General features: G+C 37.1%; 1 protein-coding gene across 1 annotated transcript in view; it reads left to right on the top strand.

The window, feature by feature from the left end:
• The window catches only part of EML5 (EMAP like 5), a 186,527-nt gene that overhangs the window by 13,797 nt on the left and 148,963 nt on the right, over nt 1–23,767 (top strand). The window contains exons 7-9 of the mRNA XM_036736732.1: nt 2,036–2,171; nt 10,341–10,542; nt 16,311–16,448. Coding sequence (XP_036592627.1) covers nt 2,036–2,171; nt 10,341–10,542; nt 16,311–16,448 — 476 coding nt within the window. The remainder of the gene's footprint in view (nt 1–2,035; nt 2,172–10,340; nt 10,543–16,310; nt 16,449–23,767) is intronic.

Here is a 23,767-nt window from a genome sequence, read left to right as displayed (position 1 = left end):
TAAAAGTAATATGTAATCATACCTATTCAGACCTATATAAGAAATTACTCTTTAAAATTTAGCCAAACTTTTAAACTAAAAGTGTCGTAGATGTAGAGGGACATTGTGTAAGGATAGCCCACTGGTTGAAGTGGAAATGGGAGGAATATACCTTTTCTGGAAAAGGATAGCTTTAATTCAATGCAGTAAACATTAAGTGTGTGCTATATGCAAGGCTCTATGCTTCAATGAACAGCAAAGATGAAGAAAGATCTTAATTAAGCAATTACTGTAATCTTTGGCTTACTCATCAAGTACCTTAAATTTGGGGTAATGAAACATAGCTGTAGCAATGTTTAGTAGTAATTTTAAGTAAAGCCTAGAAAAGACTTTTAAGATGGGGACTCCATTAAAGGATATGCTTACCTGCCGCCTGTGCTTTTGCTGCAGTTGTCACTGCCTTTATTTTTCTTATCTTTCTCATTTCCTTTGTCACCATCTGTCTATATTTCATTGTATGTACGTCTCTTTCTCCACCTGGTCATCATCTTCCCAACTTTCTGTTTTGTTTAACTGTCCATAATATAGGGACAAAATGGTTACTCAGTCTTGGTTTAGTGATTTCTCCAGGTAGGTACAAAGTTGGTTTGGCAAAGAGAGGAGTAGTGAACATAGAGAATTGTAAAGTAATCTGGTATAGTGAGGAAAAAAAATTGGTCTTGGACATCCTGTGATTGATTGGTTAGTGCGAACATACTTGCAAAGTTACATGAAGTATCATTGGAACATTATCAAGAGTGAAAGTAAAGTGAACAAGAAAGATAATTGTAAATTATTAAAGCTGACTGGGAGAAATTATCAAGGAAAATATGTAACATGTGGAAATGGAATTGAGCAACCAATAGGGTAATTATGCCATCTCTGAAATGGAAGCAGAGTTTAAAGAAAGAGATGTCCTATCATAGATCTGGCTGTCAAAAAGCTATTAATTCATGTAAGTAAATACATGTATATTTTTCATATTTGATACTGTAGCATTTCTTTGGTTTTTCACAACTGTCTGGAAAAGTTAATATATGTCCCATTAATGGTTTTTGAAATAATTCTCATATTTGAAAGATTCATGAAGCAGTATTTATGAAAGTTTTCCTACCACCTAATATACTAAATAATTTAAACAAAAATAATTAGTACTGCTATTATTAGTACTGTTAAAATAAGGTGAAAAGGAAAATGAAGCTCAGAGTTTTCTAAATTATCTATTTCAGGCAATTTCATAGCAATCTTATTTTTAAATACTATTTTGCATTTTACATAGCTCATGTTAATTTTAGAAACTTATGAACCTCTAAACAGTTTATTACTATATTACATTACTATCATACTTTTTTCCTAATGTGATTGCAGATCAACTCCCAATTATATATTGGGAGTACAGGAATTGTCTCTATACTTTTGAGTACCAGTGAAGTTGCCTATTAGCTCTGGAGTGAGTTTTTGGCACTGTTGCCATTTTCATCATTTATCACAGTATTAATCTAACTTCTCTATAGTAATGGAGTGAAACATTAGATTATTCACTTATAAAATTAGCTAAATCATTGCTTCCTTTTCCTACGAACAGAAATAGGAACCACACCTGTGATTTCATTGGTATAGGGAACTTTTGTAGAGGAAACTTTACACAGGTTGGCACCTTCTTTGAAATTTGTAGCCTTAGTTGATCAGTACACTGAGAGGCTACCTGATATTCCAGAATCATGCAGCCAGTATATGTCCAAGGACTTAAACCCAAGCCTCCTAATGACATGCTGCTTCTCACTTATTATAATGCAATTCACTTTTTATGATGCAGTTAATAAAGAGGTGATATATGGTTCTAGTTATTAAAATATGGCCATCATTTAGGCTTTTAAATTTTGCCATAAATTCTCATGTTTCATTATATACCATAAACTGAAATTATTCCATATTTCTAAGTATATTTTTTTTACCTTCACAGTTGAAATTGTAAAAAATCAAATGTTATTAAGTGATGTTTCCTTTTTTCCCATAGGCAGGAATTTTCAGCATGAATGCATGTGAGGAAGGATTTGCTACTGGGGGCAGAGATGGTTGTATTCGCCTCTGGGATTTAAGTTTTAAACCAATTACTGTAATTGATCTCAGGGAAACAGACCAGGGATACAAAGGTAAAAAGCTGTGAATTTGATTGGGTCATAATCACGTAAACTGTTAATGGACTACAAAGTTGTCTAAGTGAGCAGAGATGTGGGGTATAAACTGAAATTTTCCTTTCACTCTAGCTTGCAAACTTAATTGATTTAGTTTCATTTGAAATCAGAATTTTTGCTTTCGTGTTTATAGTTTTACTGTGTTTTGCAAAAGCTGTTCCATACAAGTAATATAGCTTGTGGAAACTTGTATCAGGAATTTACATTGATTAATACGTTTTGTTCTTTTCTAGCAAGGTAATAAGCTAATATAAACCCCGTAAAGGGAGTTTTGAACATTGGAATATCATGGAACTGTAGAGAAAACAGTATAGAATGCAACCATGGTAATCAAGTGAACACTTATAAATAAAAAAGACTGAAAGAGTAGTTTTTTTCTGAAAATGATTGGACAGTATATTTCAGTCTTTTTTTCCTTTCATATGAACTTATATTTTTAGAACTATTTTCAAATCATATCATTGTGTGCCTTTTTGGAGGGTATCAATTTCATAAGAATTTAGTAAATTATTTCATCTTCTCTAATTTAAAAAAACTATTGCAATAAGAGAGGGCTTTTTACTTCTGCATAAATGGAAAGACAGTCAGTAAATAGTTATAGAGTTTCTACTCTGTCCAAAGCGTTGTGCTAGGTACATATTAAAATGACGCCTGCCTTCAAGGAACTTAGTCTTATTGAAAAGGCAGAACATAAAAATGTGTAAACGTTAAATTATAATTTAAGATAAATATCAAGGAGCAGCTAGATGGCACAATGGATAGAGCTCTGGCCCTGGAGTCAGGAAGACCTGAGTTCAAATGTGACCTCAGACATTTAACACTTACCAGCTGTGTGACCTTGGGCAAGTCACTTAATCTCGATTGCCTTGCTTCCCCCCCAAAAAAATAAATAACAGTTCAGTACAGGAAATATGAGTTGGCACATGATTATCAAATGAATTGATGTAGTGAGTGGTACAGGAATTTAGAGGAGGGTTGAGTGCTCTGCAAAGGCTTCGTAATCTCGTGTTTTGACTCTTAAAGGATGGCTTTGACTAGATAAAGAGGGAATAGCATTAAAGGTGAGAAACATTATAAATCATTGAAATTCATGTGTTCCTAGTTGATTCACCAGGCAGCTAGGTGTTGCAGTGGATAGAATGCTAGCCTGAAGTCAGGAAGACTGATCTTCCTGAGTTCAAATTTGGCCTCCGAAGCTTACTAGCTGTGTGACCCTGGGCAAGTCACTTAACCCTGTTTGCCTCAGTTCCTCATCTGTCAGATGAGATGTAGGAAATGGCAAAGCACTCCAATATCTTTGCCAAGAAAACCCTAAATGAGGTCACAAGAGTTGAACATGACTGAAAAAGCGACTGAACAACAATTCCCTATCTCATACTGCCTGTAGAACGTATTCCAAATTTTCTTTTATCTCCTGAAGTCTACTACACCTCTCCAGCAACACCCCCATCCCTCATAGCTGGGGACTTTGCTTCTTACTTTACTGAGATAATTGAGGCAGTGTGATATGAGCTCTCTCTTCTCTCTTTTTCATCCCTGACATAGATTGCGCGTTCAATCATTACTCCTTTGTAATCTTCAGCCTCTTCATATCTACTAGTTCCTTCCCTGCCACCTTCAGACATGCCCAGATATCCTCCATCCTTAAAGAACCTTTGCTATATCTTACCATCCCCTCAAGTTATCATTTTTTGTCTCCTCTTTTTCTCAGCCAAACTCTTAGGAAAAAAAAACTATTACTTACACTTCTTTCTTCTCACTTCTCAGCTCTTTGCAGTCTGGCTTCCATCCTTATCACTCAGTTGAAACTGCTGTTTCCGTTACCAGTCATCCATTAATTGCCAATATGAAGGTCTCTCTTCAGTTCTCACCCTTCTTGACCTACTTGCTGCCTTTGACCCTGCTGACTATTCTCTCCTCAATACTTTATTCTCTCTGGGTTTTCCTTCCACTCCTCTCTCCTGGTTCTCTTCCTACCCTTCTGTCTGCTCTTACAATCACTACTTTAGTTCAGGTCCTTATCATCACTTATCTAGATTATTGCAATGGCTTCCTAATTGATCTTCCTGCCTCAGGTCTTTCCTAATTCCAATATATTATACTTATTGTCAAAATTATTTTCTTTAAGTGCAGATTTGACCATGTCATTCTGCTAGTCAGTGAATTCCAGTGACTTCCTACCCCTGAGAATAAAATATGAACTCTTCTACTGTTTAGCCTAGGGGTTTGTAACCTGCAGTTCAGAAACATTTTTTATTTGAATATTTTGATAAATGTACTTCAATATAATTGGTTTCCTTTGTGATTCTTTCTGTTTCATTTTATGTATTTAAAAATATTATCCTGAGAAATTATCTAGATTGTACTAGTCTGCCCAAAAGATCATTATCATATAAGGTTTAGCTTTTAAAACCTCTTTACAGTCCAGTCCTAACTTATTTTTCCATCCTTGTTGTACATTACTCACCCTCCTAAACTCTTTGAACTAGCCAAACTGGCCTTTTCTCTGTTCTCCACACGCAGTGGATACTTTATCTTCCATCTCTCTTGCCTTTGCACTGTCTTTCCCCTATGACTGGATTCACTCTCCTTATTTCCACTTCCTAAAATCCCTTTCTTCCTTTAAGAGCAGCATAAGTACCACTTTCTACATGAAACCTTTCCTTATGCCCCCAAATGCTAAAGCTTCTCCTCCCAAATAACCTTATATTTTACAACTTATATTAGTTCTCTTTATATTTCTTTATTCCATATACTTGTTTTCATCCCTATTCCTGTTAAATGTCAGCTCCTTGTGAGTAGGTATTGATTTTTTTTGTTGTATTTATATCCCAGAGCCCAACACAATGCCTTGGCATATAGGTATTTAAAAAATGGTCATTGATTGATTGTCTGTGACTGATGCCTATAAATCACTATAATCCTATATCTCATTAAAACAAATTTTACAAATTCAAGATTATTTTACATCACTTTGTATAGATGAAATTCTGTACAATCATATTACATGAAATTGAAAGGGACTTTATGAATAAACTTTAGGAATAAAATAACTCAACCCTTTGCTCAGGGTATGGCTCCTGTCTGGAGCGTCCCATATTTATCTATTCTGTGCTTAAAGACCTTAAGTGCAGAGAAATTTAAGATTTGGGTAAGGTTTAGGCTGTATAATAGCTGAAATCTCTTTAAGACACTGATTCTACCCCTGAATGCAGCCTTCTTCATTGTTGAACAGCTGTATTAGTTAAGACATTTTTCCATAAACGGAACTACAATATGCTTCTCTATAACTTCCACTCACTCTTCCTTTTCTCCTTTCACATTACAGTTTTCTATCTGTCTTGTCCTTCTCAAAGTCTTCTTTTCTCCAAAATAAACATCTATAGATCTTTCAGCCAGTCCTTGTAAGGCCTTGTGCAGGGGTGGGGAACCTGTGGCCTCAAGGCCACATGTGGTTCTCTAGGTCCTCAAGTGCAGCGCTTTGACTGAATCCAAACTTCACAGAATGAATCCCCTTAATAAAAGGATTTGTTCTGTAAGACTTGGCCTCGAGGCCACAGGTTCTGTACCCCTGGCCTAGTGTCATGTCCCCTCATCCTTGTCTCATTTCTTTGGTTATTAAAAGGTCCTTTCAAAATATGGAATGTAGAGCTGTCCATAATTCTCCCAATGTGATTTTTTTACCAGTGTGCTAAAATGATCCCCTTCATGCTTTGAAGGCTATTCTTCCATTAATAGAGCCCAAAAGCTCCTTAACTGTGTCATCTGCCATGTCATACTTTTGACAGATTGAGCTTGTAGTCTATAAAAAGCCCTTTTTCACACAAATTGCTTTCTAACCACATCTTAATATTTATGCAGTCAGTTTTTTTAAATCTAGGTGTAAGACTTGATATTTTTCTTTATTACATTTCATGTGACCAGTAATTAATTCAACAAATGTTCATTAAGTGTCCATTATGTACAAGAAACTTGGGAATGCAGACTTAAGATACACACACACACACTCACATACACACACACTCACATATACATACACACACATGCACACACACACACTCACATACACACACACTCACATGCACACACACACACTCACATACATACACACACACTCACATACATACACACACACTCACATACATACACACACACACTCACATACACACACACTCACATATACACACACACACTCACATATACACACACACACTCACATACACACACACGAGTTTCTGTTGCTAGTGTTCACATTGTACTGGGTTTGGGCAAAGGTACTAAAGGGGCACAATAAGTAAATAAGGATACAAGATAAGGTACAAGCAATGATTTACAGGTAAAGAGTAATTTAACATTTTAAAAAGCTGTTATAAAGCACATCCTAAATGCAATGTTAGAAATATAAAGACAAAAAACAATTTCTACTGGAGAGATCAAAGTACTCTAAGAAAATTCAAAGATAGAACGAATGCACTTTGATCTAGAGATACGTAAAGAAGGTACACATACATAATATGTTACACATATGACATGACATATAAAAATGTACAAAAATATGTTCAAGTGGTGAGTACACAAGCTGGTCTTAGTCAACATTTTCTTTTCCTTTTTAAAATTTTTTTTAAATTAGATTTTTTATTTTTAGTTTACAGCACTCAGTTCCACAAGTTTTTGAGTTCCAAATTTTCTTCCCCTCCCAAGACAGTATGGAATCCGATATATGTTCTACATATACCTTTGCATTAAACTTATTTGCACAATAGTCAAGTTGTAAAGAAGAATTATGACCGATGGAATGAATCATGAGAAAGAAAAAACAAAACCAAAGGAAAAAAAAAGGAGCAAATAGTTTGCCTCAATCTGCATTCAGACTCTGTAGTTCTTTCTCTGGATATGGATAGCTCTTTCCATCATGAGTCCTTTGGAGCTGTCTGTGAACCTTGTATTGCTGAGAAGAGCCAAGTCTATCAAGGTTAATCATCACAGAAGCAATGTGACTGTGCTTGTGTACAGTGTTCTCCTGGTTCTGCTCTCCTCGCTCAGCATCAGATCGTGTAGGTCTTTCCAGGTTATTATGAAGTCCATATCTTCCCCATTTCTTATAGCACAATAGTATTCCATTACATTCATATACTACAACTTGTTTAGCCATTCCCTGGTTGATGGGCCACCCCTTGATTTCCAGTTCTTTGCTACCACAAAAAGAGCTGCTATAAATATTTTTGTTCATACAGGTCCCTTTCCTACTTCTGTGATCCTAGAAGTGATATTGCTAGGTGAAGGGCATGCACATTTTTATAACCCTTTAAGCATAGTTCCAAATTGCTCTCCAGAATGGCCGGATCAGTTCACAACTCCCCCAACGATGTAACAGTGTTCCAATTTTCCCACATCTTCTCCAGCATTTATCATTTTCCTTTTTTGTCGTGTTAGCCAATCTGACAGGAGAGATATGGTACTTAAGGGTTGTTTTTGATTTGCATTTCTCTAATCAGTAATGATTTAGAGCATTTTTTCATATGCCTATAGATAATTTCTTCCTCTGAAAACTGCCTGTTCATATCCTTTGACCATTTCTCAATTGGGGAATGACTTGTATTCCTATAAATTTGGCTCAGTTCCCTATATATTTTAGGAATGAGGCCTTTATCAGAGATGCTGGTTGTAAAGATTTTCTCCCAATTTTCTGCTTTCCTCCTAATCTTTGTTGCATTGGCCTTGTTTATACAAAAACTTGTCAATTTAACATAATCAAGATGATCCATTTTGCATTTTGTAATGTTCTGTATCTCTTGTTGGGTCATGAATTCTTTCCTTTCCCATAAATCTGACAGATAAACTATTCTTTGCTCTCCCAAATTGCTTATAGTATCAGCCTTTATTCCTAAATCATGAACGCATTTTGACTTTATTTTGGTATACAGTATAAGATAATGATCTATGCCCAGTTTCTGCCCTACCATTTTCCAATTTTCCCAGCAGTTTTTGTGAAATAGTGAATTCTTAGCCCAGAAGCTGGATTCTTTGGGTTTATAAAAGAGTAGATTTCTATAGTCGTTGACTACTGTGTCTTGTGTACCTAACCTATTCCACTGATCCACCACTCTGTTTCTTAGCCAGTACCAAGTAGTTTTGATGACTGCTGCTTTATAGTACAGTTTAACCTCTGGTATGGCTAGGGCACCTTCCTTATTCCTATTTCTTTTCATTAATTCTCTTGATATTCTGGACCTTTTGTTCTTTCAGATGAATTTTGATATTATTTTATCCAGCTCTGTAAAATAATTTTTGGTAGTTTAATTGGTATGGCACTGAATAAGTAAATTAATTTAGGTAAAATTGTCATTCTTATTATGTTAGCTTGGCCTAACTATGAGCAACTGATATTTTTCCATTTATTTATATCCGACTTTATTTGTGTGAAATGTTTCGTAATTGTGTTCATATAGGTCCTAGGTTTGTCTTGGCAGGTAGACTCCCAAATATTTTATAGTGTTTACAGTAACTTTAAATGGAATTTCTCTTGATGTTGGGCTTAGTTAGTAATATATAGGAATGCCTAGGATTTATGTGGGTTTATTTTATAGCCTGCAACTTTGCTAAAGTTTTTTATTATTTCTAGTAGTTTTTTACTTGATTCTCTTGGATTCTCTAAGTAAATCATCATATCATCTGCAAAGAGTGATAACTTAGTTTCTTCCTTGCCTATTCTAATTCCTTCAACTTCTTTTTCTTCTCTTATTGCTAAAGCTAATATTTTAGTACCAAATTGAATAATAGGGGTGATAATGGACATTCTTGTTTCACTCCTGATCTTATTGGGAATGCATCTAGCTTATCCCCATTACATATAATGCTTGCTGATGGTTTTAAGTAGATGCTACTTATAATTTTAAGGAAGACTCCATCTATTCCTATGCTTTCTCAGAATTTTCAATTAAACTTTTCCTCCATTGCTCTCCTACTTTTCTATGTTCTTATTCTTACTACTGTTAAATTTCAGTTAGGATATTATGCATCCAATAATTTGCCAAGTCTTGTTGATCCTACCTCTGCTCTGCTTACATCCATTTCCTTCTGCCTTCTCACAAAGGTAGCTTTCTAATTGGTTTCTCTGCTTTTAGTCACTTCTCCCCAGCCTCTCCTCCATAGTTGATCATACTCAAAATGCTTTAGTTGGGCACTGTTGCGTATAGGATAAGACACAGGCTCCTTTGTCATTTAAAATCTTTTGCATCCTGATTCCAACTTACTTTTACTGATTAATTTCATCTTATTCCCCCTCACATACCCTGTTTTCCAATCAAACTGGCTTATTTGCTGTTACCTGTACATAATATTCTATTTTCTACTGCTATGCTTTTGCATAGAGGCTTTAATCCTGAAATGCTCTCATTCCCTGCCTCTGCCCAAAGAATCCTTAGTTCCTTTTAAAACTCAGCTCAAGTAGCATTACCCACAGGAGGTCTTTCCCGATCCCCCAGGGGTGGGCAGCTTCTGGTTTCGAGGCCACATATGGCCTCTAGGTCTTCAAGTGTGGCCCTAGTTGTTTATATGCAACCTCCATTCAAATTATACATTTACATTTACTTGGACTATATTTTGTATTTATTTGTGTACTCATCTTGCGTTAGTGAATTTAAATTTTTGAGGACAGAATTTTCATTTTTGCCTTTGTTCTCCCAGCGCATAGCACAATATCTAGTAAAACAAATATTAACAAATGTTTGATTATTTGAATTGAATTGAGTTGAATATTTTCCCAGGGATTGTGCTATAAAGTTATTTATCCCTTTTTTCTACTAGTAAAATTACTCATCCTTTTGTGCCTTTTCATTTAGCTGTCAGAAGAAAAAAAATGACTTTATAAACTGAATTATATTTGGTTATAAATGATAGCAGCTTAATTTGTTTCCTTCTCCAGGGGTCTTTGCATTATCAGAGATGATCCTTGAAAAGGTAAAACCTTAACCTAAAGAAATGAATCTCTATTGCTAAAAATTCAGATAGAATGACATGTTCTGGGTTGGTAGGGAGGATAGATCTTCCTATTGGATTTTAAATCATACTATCTAGGCACCTCCTTGCTCCACCATACATTATGAAATTTATTTTGTTTTTCATTAGGTTTGTCTGTCAGGAGTGTTTGTTGGCGAGGAGATCATATCCTAGTTGGAACACAAGATAGTGAAATTTTTGAAATTGTGGTGCATGAACGAAATAAGCCTTTCCTGATTATGCAGGGACACTGTGAAGGTGAACTTTGGGCCCTGGCAGTGCACCCAACTAAGCCTCTGGCTATGACCGGAAGTGATGATCGATCAGTCAGGTAAACAAATTATAAATTATTTGTACAGGTAGTTCTTTATCTTTAGGGTATTCTTTTGTTAATTTTAACAAAATTTCAACCTTACTGAGTTATGTCAGTAATTTATATTTGGCATATATCTAGAAACTGCTAGATATGGACAGTTTTAAAAGATATGCTTATAAATTGTGAACTTATTGCGAACTTTAGAGAGAGCATGAGCAGGAGTCATGTAAGATGATTACACATGGCTGGAGTGTTATCAGCACTGTTGGAGGAAGCTTCCAAATCATTAAGATCATAAATGTTAATTTGAGTATTTAATATATAAGCATATAAATATGCCTGATTGAGTCAGTTGTGGTCCTGTGAAGTCAACCTCTGGCTATGGCAATGATACAATTATCTTCTAACATTTGCACATAAGTTATACTTGCCATTCACCGCCATCTGGGTTTTGGATCTAATTAATGTGTCTACAACTCTATATATTTTTACAACAGCAAAACTTTATGTACAGAATGATATGTAGCCTTTTACCCTTTGGTTTACTGGCCCCTACCTACTGTGCTCATACTGCTTTCTATTTAGTTGATGGAAAATCACAGGCATTGGCACCAGAACCATGTTATCATGGGTCTATTGTGCCTCCATGAGTCCTGTTTTCTTCTCCCCAGCCAACCCTTATGCCACCAACTGGCTCATTGCTACCACTCCTCTTTACCTCAACTCTTTACTCCCCAGAAAAGAATACAGGCTTTCCTTTTTTTCTCTTACACTGCATTTTATGGATAAGAGCTTCTCCTGTTATCTTTTTAGGTGGTTAAAATAACAAAGGAAAAAATTACCTACATCTTAATGTTTTTAAATTTTTTTCTGTATGATGACTGAGCCCTTTTTGTTGGATTTATCTGTTATTTCCATTAAGTGTACAAACAGACTTAGTTCTGTTCTTAGTTAGATCCTTGCCCTCCACTTTTCAAGAAGCACGGGTAATTGTGGATATAAATAAAGGCATGTCCAGTCCAGTCTGGTCTAGATGCTAAGTAAAGCTCAGGGTTAAGCTTAGCTAGGGTGCAGTGGCTTTGGAAAAGCCATTAAATTAAGTCATTGATTAAGCCACTCTTACAGAATCTGCCTCCTAATCTCAGTTTTTAATTCAGAGTTGCCTCTTTTTGGCCTATGTTGCTTAAATGAGTGGGCCCTTTAAAAACCTTGCAATTGGAGATGCAATCAGCAAAATTACAGAGTAGTTGTTTCCTACAAATCTCTCCAACCTAAAAATCTCAAAAATAGGAAATATGTACCAGATATAGGATAATTAAAGCTGATGAAAAAGACAAAAATACTGAACAAGGCAGAAGCCTCATGAAACAAGATTGACATCTGACATACTTTACGATCCTGCTGTGACAGTACCTCAAAACCATGTCAGTCACTGCCAGCACAAACAATCTCACAAGTTTATGCTTTAAGATCCAACTAATGGGGACTCTTTCCAGTCCCCACTCCCCACAGCAGAAGACAGTGTTAAACTTTCCTCTTAAGAGATGGGGGGCACTTATTCTTCCAGTCCCACAAAGGAAAGGTGTAACAACTAGTGTAGGATAGCAAGTGATGCCGGAGTGCAGAGTCAGCTAGAGGGGAAGGTGACCTTGCCTTTAACTGCTCTCAGTCTTCTTACCATGGAGTGTATTAGTGGCAAGGATCCTGCTGAGACCTAATATCTCCCAAATGGGAAAGATTAAAGATGCCAACCCCAGAAATTCTGGGAAGCAGTGAAAATGAGAAAAGCCAAGAGAAGTCAGGAAGCCCAACACAAGCTACAGAGAATATAAGAGGACTGAAAGGTAAAGAGTCCTAGAGAGAGCCTAAGTATAAACTTAACTCCCAAGCCAGTAAACCAGCAGAGAGACTCAAAGACTTAAGGAAACATGAGTAAATGAACCAACTTCCTGCAGGGAAAATGCCGACTCCTGAGAGATCTACAGTGTAGAAAGAAACTCCAGAATGATTCCAAAGAGTAATATAGTGTGTAAAAGAAGGCATTCAGTTGTAAATCAGATCTCCCAATACAGAACTAAAGAAGATAAACAGGTCACAGAACTTAGAACACATGATAGGGACTCTACAAAAGGAGTGTGACTTATTTGGAACTCAAAAATACAAGTGTCAGCTAAAGGAGCGAAAGTTAACAACTTGAAAAGTGTAAAAGAACGAATAATATACAAGCTGAAATGAAGCAACCTTGAAGACAGGATGGTGGTGCCTGTGACAGTAATGTGAAAATTTAAAAGATTGAGTAAGTTTAGGGGCTGGGGAAGAAATATGAGTTTAATTTTGGACATGTTGAACTTTCAGTGGAAAAAGTCCAGTAGAAAATTAGTTGCAGGATTGAAGCTTAGGGGAGACCAAGACTAAAAATATCTATCTGGAATTCATTTGTATGAAGATAACTAAACCCTTGAGAGCTTATGTTGTCACTAATATTGATAATAATAAGAACATTTCTATAATGCTTGCTGTGCCCCAGGCACCGTGGTGAGCACTTTATAATTATCTCATTTGGTGATCCTTATAACAACCCTGGGAAGTAGGTACTATTATTATCATCCACATTCTGCACCTGAGGAAACTAAGACAGAGATGAAATGACTTTCCCAAGGTCACATGGCTAATAACTGTCTAAGGCCAAATTTGAATTCAGGTCTCCCTGACTCCAGGCCTGCCTTGAAAGCAAGAGAGAAAGCACCAAGAAAGAGAACAGAGAGAAGAGGGTGCAGGACAGAGCCTGACAGTTAGGGGGCATGATGATCTAGCAAAAGAGACTAATAAGGAGTCATCAAACAAGAAGGAGAGAACTAAGGAAGGTAAAAAAAAAGTAGGAGCAGATTTGTGGTAAGCAGTGACAAATGCTGCATCAGGATCAAGAAGGATAAGGCCTAAAAAAAGGCCATCAGATTTGGCAGTTAAGAGATTGTTGGTAACCTTGAAGAAATCATTTGAATGGTGAAGTCAAGGATTTATTCAGTACCTACTATGTTCCAGGCACTGTAGGCTCTAGTGACAGAAAAATGATGACTCAAATAATTGCTACTTGCCAAGAAGTTACTACATCTTAAAAGGAGACAAGTACATAAATAAATATAAACAATAAACGCAAAGTAGTTAGCCAAAAATATTTTGGAAGGTGCTGGCTGTTTGGGATATTAGAAAGGCTACATGTAAAAGGTGGTGGTTGAGAGCAGTATCTTGAGAGAAGAGGAGAATTTGGTAAGGGGAAAGTGAAGAGGGGGTGCATTCCAAGTATGGAAAGACAAAGGCACGGAGATGGAAGCTGGAGTGTTTTATGTGAGAAACAAAACCATTTTGGTTGGATTTCAGAATATGGACGGGAGAGTAATGAACGATGAGGTTGGAAAGAGGTTGAGACCAAGTTGCAAAGGGCTTTAAGAGCTAGACAGAGCAGTTTATATTTAATCCTAGAGACAAAAAGGAGCCGCTACAGACGGCTGAATAGGAGAGTGACATGATCATTTGTTTGTAGGATGTGCAGTCATGGAGAGAGAGTTGAGGCTGGGAGACCAATCAAGAAACCTTTGCAAATAAGATGGTAGAAGGACCTAAACTAAGGCAATAGTTTTGAGATTAGATAGAATCCATTAGATGTGAGATAACTTACAGAGGTAGGAATAGTAAAATTTGACAGCTGATTCTGGATATGGGGGGTGAATGAGAGTAAGGAATTGAGGACAACACTGAGGTTATGAATTTGGGAGCCTGGAATAATGGTGGTACCTTCAATGGAAATACAAAGGCTTGGAAGAGAGGAAGGTTGGAGTAGGAGGGATAATGAATTCTGTTGTGGACTTGTTTTTGTTTGAGATGTCTCTTGGGACATCAGTGTGAATTTTTAATAGATAGTTGGTGGTACAGGTCTGAATCTTGGGGAAGAGGCTGGGACTGCATATGTGGATCTGTGAATTATATTCATCAGGATGACAGTTAAACTCGTGAGAACTAATGAGGTCACTAACAGGGAGAGGAGAAGAGGGTCCAGGATAGAGCCTGTGGAAACCCCCAGAGTTAAGGAGCATGAGACTGAATGGACAGATAAGTAGGGAAATGCCCTGGAGAAAACTGTGACAGAACCCAGAGAGAAGAAAGTATCCCAGGAGAAGGGGATGGTCAGCAGCATCACCTGTAGCAGAAGGGTCAAGAAGGATGAGGATGGAGGAAAGTCTGTCCCTCCCTTTATGCAGCCTAAGATCTCATTAGCTTCTTGGATTGACATTACACTGTGGAGCTTATGCAACAATTCTCAAACCACCAAATCTTTTTCATTTACAAGCTTTTTCTTAGAAGCTGCTCCTCAATTCAGTGTCCACACTTTACAACTTTTTCTGCCCTCTACCCAGATCTTCTGCCACTCTTCTTTGCTCTTAGCTTGATTGATGCTTCGCTGTTTCAAGTCTCATCCTTAGTGGTATGGATTTCCATGATTCCATATTCATTATAGAAAAAAGTACAGAATAAAATAGTAATAGACAATTCTCTTCATCAGTCAGGGCAAATTTATAATACTATACCCAGCCCTCCAGCTAGATGCTTTTAAAAAACGTAGCAACTGTCAGGGCTAGCTGGAGTAGGAGCAGTCATTTTCCCTTTTGCCATTCTGCTTTAATATGTATAGCTTTTAAAAATGCCTTTTGTTTCAGGACACTCATTAGCACTAGGATCCCAATTATAATTTTCTAAAACAAATTTACATCTGAATCTTTTTCAACTTCATTAACATTAAAATGTTTTCTAAATTTTATAGTACATGTCATCCTAGATGCAGAGAAATTTTTAAACAAATGTTCTTGCGAGTGTGTCATTTCTTAGAGCTTTTTCCTTGATGGCCTTTGAAAGATATATCTTTTCTTAACAGTTTTGATCAGCAGTTTAGGAGGGACTGATGCACACTAAACTGTTCTCAAAATCCTTTAGATTTGTAATGAAAGGATTCGAAGGCCCTATTTTTCTACATATTTTTGTTTTGAAAGGAAAAAAGGGAGTATCAGACAGAAGCTGTTGACCACCCCTTTCCTTCCCTCATTCAAGATCATCCTCAGAACCCACTTCATGTATGAAGTCATTTAGGTGAGTGGGATGAAGACTAAATAAATCTTCACTTCCCTCAAGCCTCTGTCACTTGCCTTTTGCTATAATAGTCGACTTCACATCTATGAAAGTTAAGATAAAAAAACCAAGAAGAAAAAGAAATCATTAAAAATTAAGTTTTAGTAGTTCTAGATGTTTAATACTTGTGTATTGCATAAAACATTAGATACTATTGTGCCATGCTGCCTCAGAATATTAAGTCTAGTCAAATAAATATTAAATTGTGAATATGTAGTGTACAAAAAGTTTTGGTCATGCATCACTCTTAAGTCATACTTTCATGAGGTAGCGTTATCATTTGTGTCATTTCAGTTAAAATAGAAAATTTCAACTTATTAATTTAAAATAAATGTTTAGGGCCAAGTTAGTGTGGTAATGCTGTTATAAAGGAACTGATTGCCTAGCTATCAATTGCTTTAAGCGTGCTTCTAGCAGAGAAGAGTTTAATTATGATATTACCAATTTCATTAAAAAGGATTCCATTGCCAAATAGTATGGATCTTTGTAAAATTTACATTAATTTCTTTATTTAAATGAAATCCAAATTATTATATTGATCCTTTATTGAAGATTTATTACCTTTTTAGATGTTTGTATTTTAGTTAATTGAGTATTTGTTGCAGGATATGGAGCCTCATAGATCATGCATTAATAGCAAGATGTAATATGGAGGAACCAATTCGTTGTGCAGCTGTCAGCACAGATGGAATCCATCTTGCCCTTGGGATGAAGGATGGTTCTTTGACTGTACTTCGAGTAAGGTATGTCAGTAAGGTAGAAAAATATATAAAATTTTCTAACAATCTAAAATTAGGTATCAACTTCATTGAATGTAAAAAATGATCAACATTTGAATAATTCATAAGCTGAAACTGAGTATTCTTCTGTTTTGTGTTCATAATAACAAAGTAAATAAAATCAGCTGATGCTTCTAATAGTTGTACTGAATATAGTACATATACAAATGTACACATATGTATGGTATATATAGATTATACATAGCTTCTGATAATAGTGCTGATTTTCATTCAGCCTAATTCTCTACCCTGTAAGAGAAAAACAAACTTTTCTGTCATAAACTTAGGAAGGGACATTTTGGCATTCCTGTATGACTTTACGCTCAAGGGAAGAATAGTTTCTTCTGTCTACTATATTTGAATACTTAGAAAATCCTGAAAAACTTGCTCAAGCAGTTTGCTTCTTATTAGTTGTTGATATTCAGTCATTCCAGTCATGTCCAACTTTTCATGACTCATTCGGGGTTTCCGTGGCAAAGATACTGGGGTGGTTTGCCATTCCTTTTTTGGACTCATTTTACAGATGAGGAAACTGAGACAAACAGGTGTAAGTGACTTGCCCAGGGTCAGACATCTAGTAAGTGTCTGAGGCCAGATTTGAACTCAGATCTTCCTCACTTCAGGCCTGGCACTATCCACCACACCACTTAACTGCTCCCTTGTATTACTGTTTTGTAGTTAATTTTTACCATTGGTGCAAAAACTCACATACGCTAAGATGTTTTCCTTAAGCTAGTAGATTTCTTCCACATTCACTTATATTATAGATGGCAAAGATATTAAAACAATCTTTTCTCCATACAATTTCAGTTCTTTTTTGTAGATATAAGTTTATTTTGGGGAGTCTTATTCCTAGGTTAGATTTTTCCTGCTCTGTCACACTAAGACAGTTTCTTAAAATTAAGTGTCAGATGAACACATGTAGAACTCATCATTAAGACTTACTTTGTATACCATTATAATCTTAGCATTTTTTGCCGTTGAGCCTTTGACTGGATTCTCTAAATAATAATAATTATTATTATTATATAATTATATATAATAAAATATAAAATATAAAAAATATATAAATATTAATAATAACCACCTAAAATTGAGCAGCTGTATAATTTCTCCACAGAGAGAAATTTCTAATATGTAATAATGTAGAAATACCTGAAAATATGTTTTATATGATAATTTTGCTTTGGCATAATTATTTATACTTTCTGTTTAACCTACCCATTGATGTTTTCATGTTTCTTGTAGGTCATTTATATATAATAGAATATTGCAGATAGTCAGAAAGTGGTTATATCTACAAATATTTCATTCAGCTTATTAAATTTGTATGTTCTCTGATTGGACAGCCCCACTTCTACCCTAATAAGCTCACATTTATATAGTGTCAAATACATATATTGTTTGTTGCTAGTCCTATTATCTCACTGAAAATTTAACCACAGCTACTTGTTGGCCTCCATATGACTTAAGAGTAAAAATAATAGAGTATAAGGTACGAAAGAACAGATTTAGAAAAAATTGTCATAGTTTGCCTGTTAGTCATAGAATTAAGCATATACAATCGTGGGACTTAACATAGTATGTCAGACTGTGACATTCCAGTATTGTACTTAACAGTGGCATATATTAACGTCAATCTTCAAAGGTTAGGGATGAGCCTTAGAGAAGTTAGTGTAGGAGTTAGGAAACCTACATTCAAGTCCCAGGCCTGTCATTTATTTGCTTTATATCCTTGAGAACATTACTTAATTTTTCTCAGCCTCAGTTTACTGTCTATAAAGTGGGGAACTGGAGCAGCTAGATGGCTCAAGTTCTTAATAGAGTGCTGGGCCTGGAGTCGGGAAGACCTGAGTCCAAATGTGGCCTCAGACACTTAGTAGCTATGTGACCTTGGGTAAGTCACTTAACCTCTGTTTGCCTTAATTCACTGGAGCAGGAAATGGCAAACCACTCCAGTATCTTTGCCAAGAAAACTCCATGGACAGTATGGTCCACAGGGAGTACTATACTAGCAATCTCAGAGGGTTATTGTGATCAAATGAGAAAACAAATGTGAAATGCTTTGTAACTGCTATTTATAAATTGACATTTCTGCACTATTTTTATTCATAGATTTATCTGTCTTTTTAAAAACTTTTTCTATTATTCTGCCTTTTGCTTATGTTGAGTCCCATAAATTGACTACTTAGAAAAAGTAGTATTTCCTTTTATTTATCTTGTCTTAACCCATAAATCTTTCAGCAAGTTCCTCATGTGAGAGAGAGAATATAAGATCCCATACTGTCTCATGTTTATTGATTCTAAAAAAAATTGAGTTGGTGAAGCAAAATCCAGCCTTGAGGCCTCTTCTCTAGTAAATGTTTTCTACCAATATGTATCATTTATCAAAGATTTTACGAGGTATATGATCCAAAAACCTGTTTGTTTAGTGATCCACTGAGTTTTGACATTAAATAAGGTTTAAAATAGTGAGACATATGTTTACCTAAGGTGTTTGCCATTGTCATGAAGAAGGTCCTGTTGCAAATAAGGAAGTGCTACTGTAAATACTGAGACTTTCCAAATGCTATTTTTCAAAGATGACATTGGTCTAATTGCATCAAGTTCCAGTGTATTGTGAAAGAGACTGGTGTAAAACCATCTTCACTTTAAAAAGTGGATAATAAACTATAACATGCAGCCAGATGGGTAGCCATTCAGGTTAATCTAGTAACCCACACTCAAAGACATAGACCCACACACATTTTTGCTGTACCTTAAAGCCCAATACAGACTTGCCTGATCATGGCTGCTTCTTGCTTTCTGTCTGCTTTCTATATAGAGCTGGAGTCATAGAGTGTAGTGTTCTTTAAATAATCTTTGTGGGAATGGATACAGAATGCCTAGCGAAATCATAGACTGGAACATAACCAATCATATGATTCCAGGGAAGGAGCAAAGAAACTTGAAGGAGGGAAGACCTAAAAAATGTAAGACTTTCCATAGTGAGTCTGACCAATGGTCTTTCCAGCCTTTTTATGTATGTGTACATACATGTGTTTATACACACTAAAGTCTTCTGATACTTCATTGTGGTGTAGTGGTGTCCTGGATTCTTGAAGGTTATTACAGTGAAATATAAGCTTTAACAGATTTACTAAGCTGTAAAGGCTTCAAATTGCAGCCCGGTGATCAGCTATAGGTCTCTTATTTGAGGATCAGATTAGATAGATAGCTAGATGTGTCAGGCACTAATCTAAATGTAGGAAATAGAATTGCAACCAAGAAAGACAAGGTCTGTTCTCAAGGAGCTCATATTTTATAGGAGGAAGATAGCACACAAAAGATGCAGGAAAGTGTATTGGAGAAAATGGTAAATCTAGAGAATCTGAGTGGAGCCTGGAGAGAAGTATGCATACATGGTCTGAGCACTTCATCAAATGGTGGTCCTAGACAGAAACTCACCAGTTAGAGGAGATGACTATAAGAATAAAGTCATCTTTAAGATTTGAAGGCTGCTATGGAGGAGTTGAAAAATCCAGGAAATGAGACATGGAAGCAGGAGAGAAATGAACATGAGTGTGACTCTGAACTCCTGGATGTCATCCTCCAAACTCTGTTTCCCATTCTCCATGACCTGATTCCTCATTCCCCTCCCTTTCAATTTTCCCACCTCAGAGTTCTGACCAAACATCACCCACTTCTTCCACTGTGCCCTGTAGAATGCCTGTTCCATGGTCAACAAACATTTCCTCTCTTTAATCTGTTCCTCTCCTACTCTTTCCATCTACTAACTCTTACTGAAAGCTGGCTTTCCTGTGATGACACAGCTTCTCTGGCCATCTTTTCTCCTTGGCTTATTGGTCAAGGTGGGGGAGTTGCTTCCTTCTGCTCTCCAGGTTCTCGCTCTTCTTCTGTTATTCTCTTCCTTTGAGGTTCAAGCTATTCATATCTGTCACCCAGGTAAAATCCTGGTAGCCATTTTTTACAGCCCTTCAAGTCATTCCCCTCCATTCTGCAATGAGTTCAATACCTGGCTTACAGTTTGTCTCTCTGCCCTAACTGTTGCCCTCATAGTAGGGGACTTTAGCATACATATTGATTTTCCCTCAAACACCCTAACCATTCAGTTCTTCAACCTGCTCACCTCCCACAAACTACTTCTCTACTGACCTCAGCCACGCTTGAAATTGGTCATACCCTTGACCTTGCCATCACCCACAAATGTGCCACCTCCGCCTTCAAGAAATCTGAAATTCCTTTATCCAAACATAATCTATTGGCTTTTCATCTCTCCCTCTGCCTTCCCTTACAGAACCCTATTCTTCAATCACACTGTGACCTCTAATCTCTTGACCTCTCAGTTCTCTCCCAGGCTGTCTCCCCTGCGTTGGCCACTTTTTTTTCCTTTTTCTTACCATCGTGACTTCTTGGTGAACCAATTCAACTTTACACTGTCTTCCTATATTTAATCACTAGTCCCCTTGTGACATGACTGATTACACCCAGCCAAGTCTCAGCCTTGGATCATTCCCACCATTCATTGCCTTCCCTCCTACACATATGCTACTGAATGAAGATGTAGAAAAATCACACAATCATTCTGACTGGGGCTGCTACAGATTTATGTTATACAGCCTCAGCTGGGCCGTCACTGCTGCTAGGCAATCCTGCCATATGTCTCTTATCAACTCACTATCCCGCTATCCATAGAATCTCTTCCAAAGCTTTTCATCCCTCCTTAAATATCTCATAACTCCCCCTCCCCCTACTCTCTCAGCTGAGAACCTTGTCTCATATTTTACAGAAAAAAAATTGGAGTCATTTGCCATGAACTCCCTTTTCTTCCCTCTTACTTTTTTATCACTCAGGTGCCTCCTACTACTATTTCCTTCATTCCTGTTTTACATGTGTAACAATAATGCTGCTAGCAGCTGCTGTGGAGATGTAAAGCCAATAACACCAGCACGTAGGAGGGCTGCAAGCACAGATTCTTTGATCTGCTTTTCTCAGGAAAGCAATTTTAAGGGGTTTACAATCTCACTTTAATTAAGCATACATATACATACACTTATTTCAGGGGGAAAAGTCAGCACCCTGAACTTCAGAGAAAACTCAAACAGAAATTACAAGCAGAAATTATACAAACAGAGCAAATAACACAGATCAGCAGACATGGCTTCTAACTGTCTGTCCAAAGCAGTACATACATAGTTACCAGAGAGAGAAGCACCAACATCTGAGTTTTCAAAGCCAGGAGTGGTGCTCCTAAACAGCTACTTAGAGTCTCTTCTGGCTAAATCACATGAACACTCTTCCAGTGAGTGAGCCCCAAAGCAAAATGCTAACTTCAGAGTGTATATATTGTTTCCATTCACGGACTCTTGATTCAGTCAAAGACTCTTGATCCAAAGGCAAGACTCAGTCAAAGGCACTTGATTGCCTTAAGTGCTGAGAAGCACTTCAAAAGAAAACACAGCAAAAAGTCCCACTTTGCTTGCTATTACAATATCATGAAATGACCTTACTCCTGATCAAAGCTAACTGTTCTACTTATTCAAGCAATCTCACTCCATCTCATCTCTAGCAGATTGCCTCCTCTTCATCCTCAGTTTTTCATTTATTTTCAGTCTCTCCCTCTCTGCTGGCTCATTTCTTACTGCCTACATGCATGCTCATCTCTCCTTTATCCTGAACAAACCCTCACTCTATCCTTCCATCTCTGCTATTGTCCTATATCTCTTCTGTCCTTTCTAAATAGCTAAATTCTTTAAAAGGCCATCTACAATAGGTACCACCACTTTCTCTCCTCTCACTCTTTTCTTAACCCTTGTAATCTGGCTTCCAACCTTATCATTCCATTGAAACAGATCTCTCCAAAGTTACTACTGATTTGTTAATTAACAAATCCAGTGATCTTTTTTCAGTCCTCATTCTCCTTGACCTCTCTGTAGCCTTTCATGCTACTGATGGTGCTCTCCTCCTTGATACTCTCTAGGTTTTTGGGACACCCCTAGCTACAAGTTCTACTCCTACATGTCTGACTGTCCTCCTTTTCTCTCCTTTGCTGAATCTTCCAGATTACTCCTTCTAATCATGGGTATTCCTCAGGGTTCTATCTCGAGCCCTCTTATGTTCTTCCTCTACTTCACTTTGATGATCTTGTCAGCTCCTATGGATTTAATTACCATCTCTATGCTGATGATTCTCAGATCTACCTTTCTTGAGCCATTCTCTGTCCTGATTTCCAGTCTCACATCTCCAGCTACCTTTCAGATATCTTGAACTAGATGTCCAGTAGACATCTCAACCTTGGTATATCTAAAACAGAACTCATTATCTTTCCCCCTAAGTTCTCCTCCCCTCCTAACTTCCATAGTACTATAAAGAGCAACACCATCCTCCCAGTCCTTTGAGCTCACAACCTAGGAGTCATCCTAGATTCCTCACTGTCTTTCACTCAACCCCCCTCCATCCAAGCTGTTGCCAAGGCCTGCCAATTTCACCTTTTCAGCATCTCTTGAAAGTACCTCCTTATCTCCTCTCACACTGCCACCACTTTAGTACAAGCCTTCATCTCCTCATACCTTGAATATTGTAATAGTCTGCTGGTGGGTCTGCCTGCTCCAAGCCTCTCCTCACTCTAATTCATCCTCCATTCAGCCACTAAAGTTATCAAATCATTCTAGCTTTCACTGATTGGCCAACAGTAGATCACAGCCCAAGCCTCACTTCTTCATTGCTTTGGTTTTGATGGCTCAGAGCGAGGGTAAATAGCAGTTATTCCTGTTTGGCCTAGGAACTAGAGGATCTTCCCCTCCCAGGCTGTTGATTCCTTTATGAAGGCAAACTAGGCCATCTTTTTCCTTAGTTCTTACCTAGCCTTTACTTACAGAATGGGTATTGCCTCAGACAAGCTGAGACCTGGGAAAAACCTTAGCTTAAAAAGGCCAAGGTATTCCACTACATCTGGAGCTATCACTAGTCATCTTGATCTATATCTTTCCACTGGACTTGGGATGACTGGAGGAGAGAGTGAGTCTGATGATTTTGCATTCTGCCTCGCTCAAATCCAGTTCGTTTGCAAGTCAAGACATTACCTTCCTGATAGCATTGATCTTCGAGAACAAAGTACGGACAACAGTGATTTTCCTAAAGTGCAGATACAACCCCCCCACCCCCCCAAAAAAACACAAAACTTCAAACAAACCAACAAAAACAAAAAAAAAAAACATTGCTTCCAGGAGCAAATCCAAAATGCTTTGCTTGGCGTTTAAAGCCCTTCATAACCTACCTTCCTC

Source organism: Trichosurus vulpecula, chromosome 8 (genome assembly GCF_011100635.1).
Source record: "Trichosurus vulpecula isolate mTriVul1 chromosome 8, mTriVul1.pri, whole genome shotgun sequence".
Lineage (NCBI taxonomy): Eukaryota > Metazoa > Chordata > Mammalia > Diprotodontia > Phalangeridae > Trichosurus > Trichosurus vulpecula.
Note: the sequence above shows the minus strand (reverse complement) of the source record. Positions and strands in the feature narration are given on the sequence as shown.